This window comes from Myotis davidii, unplaced genomic scaffold (assembly GCF_000327345.1).
Source record: "Myotis davidii unplaced genomic scaffold, ASM32734v1 scaffold1577, whole genome shotgun sequence".
In the NCBI taxonomy this organism is placed as follows: Eukaryota; Metazoa; Chordata; class Mammalia; order Chiroptera; family Vespertilionidae; genus Myotis; species Myotis davidii.
The window spans coordinates 526,747-531,918 of NW_006288857.1; the positions used below are offsets into that span (position 1 = coordinate 526,747).

Consider the following 5,172-nt stretch of genomic DNA (forward strand, 5'->3'; position numbering starts at 1 on the left):
ACCTGCACGAAGGCACAGAAACGAGGCTCCTTGCGCTGCTTGGCTTTAAGCTGCTCTAAGGCAAACGACTGGCGGCTGCAGAAGCGGGAGGAGATTTTCTGGAACCAGGAGCCCTCGGCACCATCGAACTGTAGTGAGATTCAGGCCAGGGGGGCAGGCGAAGCTGGGCGCTCTTACCCGGGCCAGCAGCACATCTCCAATCTCCTCAATGAGGTAGCCGCTCTCCTGCCTCCGCTTCATCAGGCGATCGAGGAACAGAGCTGTGAGGGGACGGTCAGGATAGGGGGTGCTGTCAGGACCCCCCAAGATTGTATATAGAGCCTGGTGGCTGGCAGGGGTGGGGCTGCAGGTGTGTCTGCCTGACCCCTGGAGCCATGGGCTGTCCCCCTGGAATTAGAGCTCCGGGGGTCGGGGTGGGGTTGATCCCAGTGCTAGACTTGGGGGTCCAGGAGAGCGGGCTACACGCCCAAGTCTAGGCGCCAAGGCCTCAGAGGAGGAGCCGGTGGTGGGGTGGGCAGGAGGGCGGCGGGCAGGAGGGCGGTGGCCCTGCACTCACAATGCACCTCGATGAGCTCGTCCAGGCTGGGGAAGATGTTCTGTAGCTCCTCCAGGGGGAAGAAGCCCCCGTCGGCCATGGGCTGGTAGAAGAGGTCGTGCAGCACCCGCAGCATTCGCACGTGGGCTGCCTCCGTCACCAGCAGCTCTGTGGGCAGCAGGAAGGAAGTGTGGTTGGGAGGGTGCTAGCTATGGGGGCAGTCTCAGAGGCAGGCTGGGGGGATGAGGAGAACGGGACGGGATGGGGACAACCCTCTCTGGGTGAAGTCATCTGCCCCTGAGATCGCCACTGAGGAGGCGCCGGCCGCTGCCTCTCCTTTCCGGCATTGGCAGCCAGCCAGGGCGACGGACATGCCCCAGTCTGCCTGGCACCACAGGCTTCCCAGGACACGGGTGTTGCTGCCCAAACGGGGAAAGTCCCGGGCAAACCAGGACGGCTCGGTCGCCCCATGGCCAGCATGCTGGCAGCTGTGCTCCGTGCCCAACCGTCCAGCAAGGGAATCAGCCTCGGTCTCAGGGACCACGACTCCCTCTGCACTCAGGGTGCAGCTCAGATGCAGGGCCCACGGTGCGTGCTGAGCGCCAGGCCCCGAAACCCCTCGCTGTGTGTCTGTGCCGCTTTTTCTGGTGAGAACCTGCTAGGCTTCGGATGTGGCGGCCACTGGCCCCATACTGCTCTTCAAGTATTAAATAAAACGAAACGAAACACAAACTTCAGTCCTCAGGTGTACTCGCCAGAGTTCAAGTGCTCAACAGCCATTGCGTGGCTGCTGGTGACCCTGGTGAGGGTGCTGTACAGGCACCGATCGGCATTTCCATCATTCCAGAAAGTTCTGAGAGCACTGCTTATGTTTCGAGCATGTACTTAGGAGGATCTGTGACCTAAAAAGCATTCGCCTACGGCTTTAAAAATCCCGAATGAGGACCTTCTCCAAGTAAACTTCCAAACGAGCTTCCAAAAGCATCTCTTTTTGCCAAATGCGCTTTATACACACAATTCAAAACCACAGAAAAGAACAAGACAAAAATGAGACTCCCTTACTCTGCCCAGAATCAGCACGACCGATACCTTCCCAGTCGCCCCACGGACCCCCAGCAGCCGAGACCGCGTACCAGCAGCAGCTGCACTCGCTGCTCTCCCTCTGCCCCACGTGTGCCAGATGCTCCACACGAACGTCTCATCCCAATAGCCCTTGAGACAGGAGCTATCAGTGCCCACATCTCACCAACAAGGAAGCAAAGGCTACGCCACAAATGCAACTGAACACACATCTCCTGCTCCCAGCACAGCACGGTCTGCACTACCGTCTTCGGAAATGTTTCCCTGACGGCAGCAGCCCTGCCGCGGAGCGGCCCTTCTGCAGTTCATGTGAGAAACGGCCCGGCCCGGCCTCCCGCGCTGCCTGCCGAGACCACGGCAGACGGACAGCTTCCTGCCCCGTCTCCTCTGCGGAGCGGGACGGGCACACGGCTGGAGGAGGGCACTCACCGCTAATGACCTCCTGCCGCTTCACCTGGCCCTTGGGCAGGCTGTGCAGGGTGCCGGGGGGTACGAGCTCCCGCCAGCCGGGGGGTTCTTCTGGTTCCAGCTCCAGTCCTGACCGTCCCGGCTCCCCCTCATCTCCGGGCTCAGGGCTGTGGGACAGAGGCCTGGTCAAGGCTCGGCTTAGGGCGGCCCAGAGAGGAGACGTGACTCCTAGTGTCCACCCCGCCCCCCCGCCTCCCCCGACTTGTCTTCAGCATCTGTGCCCCCAGGTAGCCCATGCTGCAGAGCAGCCCAGATTTCTAGAAAGAACCGTCCTACCCTCTCCTGGAACCACTGCAGGCCTTCAGTGACCTCAGCATCGACACCAGTTCTCTGTGACTGTCACTGACCCTTCCCCCTGCCCCCCATCCTCCCCGACTCTCCAGGCTGACTCAGTGGTAGGGGCAGGGTGTTGGAGTGACGTACGTGGCTCGTCGGGCAGGGCCAAGCAGGGCCGTGGCAGAGCTGGGGTCCATAAAAAAGGCTGCCACTCACCCGCAGGCTCTCCGAGCGCCCCAGACGCCCCGATAGCCTGGACCCCGAGGCCAAGGATAGAGTCAGGCAGAGGCCAGGACAAGGACAGAGACGAAGAAAGACCAGGACAGGGACAGGGAGAGACCAGGACAGGGACAGATGGGGAGAGACCAGGACAGGGACAGGGAGAGACCAGGACGGGGACAGATGGGGAGAGACCAGGACAGGGACAGGGAGAGACCAGGACAGGGACAGATGGGGAGAGAACAGGACAGGGACAGACAGGGGGAGAACAGGACAGGGACAGGGAGAAACCAGGACGGGGACAGGGAGAGACGAGGACAGGGAGAGACGAGGACAGGGACAGGGAGAGACGAGGACAGGGACAGGGAGAGACAAGGACTGGGACAGATGGGGAGAGAACAGGACAGGGACAGGGAGAGACCAGGATGGGGACCAGGACAGAGATCAAACATGCAACAAAAGAGAGGAGTCAGAAGGAGTAGTGGCATGTAGGGGTGCTCGGTGGGGGGTGGTCAGGAAGGATACGGAAACTTGGTGGGGAAGGGAGGGGAACCCAGTGTGGAACTCGGGACTGACCCCTCCCTTCCCTGAGGTGGGGGTGGGGGCAGAGCCAGGAGTTGGGGGTGGGAGAAGGGGTATTTTAATACTTAGCTCTTTGGCTGGGAGGGTGATGTCCCCACCCACCCCTATTAGGGGTGAAGGGGAGTGGGTCGCCCATGGGGAGAGGGGAGGGGCTGGGAGAAATGGGGGAGGGGCTAGCCCTGCCCCATGACCCAAGCACCCACCTCTTCCACTTTCTGGGGAGAGAGGGGCACAGGGTCAGGGGTGGACCCGGATGGAACCCAACTCACCTCCCCCATCCACCAAAGGGTCCCCAAAGCGGCTGCACAAGGACAGGCAGGGGGCAGAGCCTGCCCCCCCAACTGTGAGGGGGACAGGGCCCCCAGGCATGGAGCACAGAGGACTGGGGGGCTGAGGGAAGGGGCACCAGAAAGCAGGAGCAAGGCTGCAGGGCTGAGGCTTAAACGAGCAGAGGGAGGGATGAAAGTGAAGGGGTGAGGGGAGAGGGGCCAGTTGAGGGGTGAAGGGCATGGGAAGGAGGAGGAAAAGAGTGGGAGGAGCAGAGGCAAATGAAAGGAAAGAGGAAGGAGGAATAATTATAAAAAAGAAGAGGGAAAAAAGGAAAAAGGAATGAAAGATGACGAAAGGGAGAAGGAAAGAGGGAAGACAGAGGGAGAGCAGGGCAGAGTGGAGGTAGCTTGGGGACAGCAGGTGCGAATGGCAGCAAGACCCCCACCCCACCCCCCAGCCCCGATTCCTGCGCTCAGCACCCTGCCTGGGTACCTCTCTGTATCAGGACCCTCCTCGGTGCTCTCCAGGGGCGCTGGGGGCTCCAGGCTGGCGGGGCCCTGCGGGGGCGGGTCCCCCAGCTCCGGGGAGGCCTCACCTGTGGCCGGGAGAGAGCAGGGCTGGCTGGGAGGCCTTTCGACAGAGACTCCACTCTGGGGGTCTGTTTCTTCCGCCGTGGAATGAGGGGCGGAGACCATCCCCTACTGCCCCATCTAGTGCCTGGCAGACACCAAGTGGCTGCTCTGTACACCCATGGGGGACGGACAGACGGAAAGGCCTCTGAGAACACAGCTGGGCCCACAGAACTGGTGGGGAGACTGGATGCTCTGCTCGAAGCCTCCACATCCACCTGTTCTCCTGACCCTCAGCACGGACTTTCGGGAAGAGGACACATACACCCCATTTGGAGATGAGGAGCTGAGGCTCAGAGAGGGGGTGACTGCCAAGGTACAGCAAAGGTAAGCCTCAGACTGGGCTTTGAACCGGGGCCCGGCCAAGCAGCTGAGTTCCCAGGGGCCGAGCGCCACACAGGATTGTGAGAAATGAAATTCACGGGGCTGGCGGCTCGCCGTCTAAGGGGGCTGACTGGCAATGTACTCAGAGAATGAACCCACGGGGATGATGGGAAATGTAGTCCAAGGATGTAGGAAACATCACCAGGACAGAGGTCAGACCTGAGAGGAAAGCCGAGGAAGGAGGGTGGCTTTACGAACAGCACTGGTGACCGGGAGCAGGACGGGGCATGCGGGGGGAACTGAGGGGGGTATTGCCATGGGGACTCACCTGGTTCCCGGTCAGGACTGTCCCCGGACACAGGTTGCAGTGAAACTCCAGGGGAGTCCTGCCCAGGGACCCCAACATTCCGGTCCCGGGAGGGCACCCCCAGGCCTCCCTTCCGTTCTGTGAGGCCTGGCTTCTCAACTGGGGAGACATTAAGGGAGAAGGGGGGAGATGGGATCCAGTAACTAATCCACAGCGGCCGGGGCATCGAGATGCTGTGCTCCAGCCGTTCCGCTCCACCCGGGGCCCTCCTCCTCCTGCAGACCCAGGAGCCCAGCCCCGGCCCACTCCGCCCTCAGACCCATCTTCCCCTCTTTGGTTCCCAAAATGGATGCTCTGGCTTCAGGAACATTACCATCAGCCTCCGTTTTGAGGTGTCGAAAATCTGGGGCTGAAAAGAGAGATGGGACCAATGGGACCTTAAGATAGGGGGAGGCGGTATGTTGGGTGTGGTGGGGGGAGAT

General features: G+C 61.3%; 1 protein-coding gene across 1 annotated transcript in view; it reads right to left on the reverse strand.

Annotated features, from left to right (window-relative positions):
- Positions 1-5,172, reverse strand: part of ARHGEF1 (Rho guanine nucleotide exchange factor 1) — a 19,889-nt gene that overhangs the window by 3,827 nt on the left and 10,890 nt on the right. Inside the window, exons 11-17 of the mRNA XM_015562201.1 lie at positions 5,064-5,099; positions 4,712-4,849; positions 3,923-4,025; positions 2,045-2,190; positions 557-703; positions 178-260; positions 3-128 (exon numbers count right to left, since the gene is read on the reverse strand). Coding sequence (XP_015417687.1) covers positions 3-128; positions 178-260; positions 557-703; positions 2,045-2,190; positions 3,923-4,025; positions 4,712-4,849; positions 5,064-5,099 — 779 coding nt within the window. The remainder of the gene's footprint in view (positions 1-2; positions 129-177; positions 261-556; positions 704-2,044; positions 2,191-3,922; positions 4,026-4,711; positions 4,850-5,063; positions 5,100-5,172) is intronic.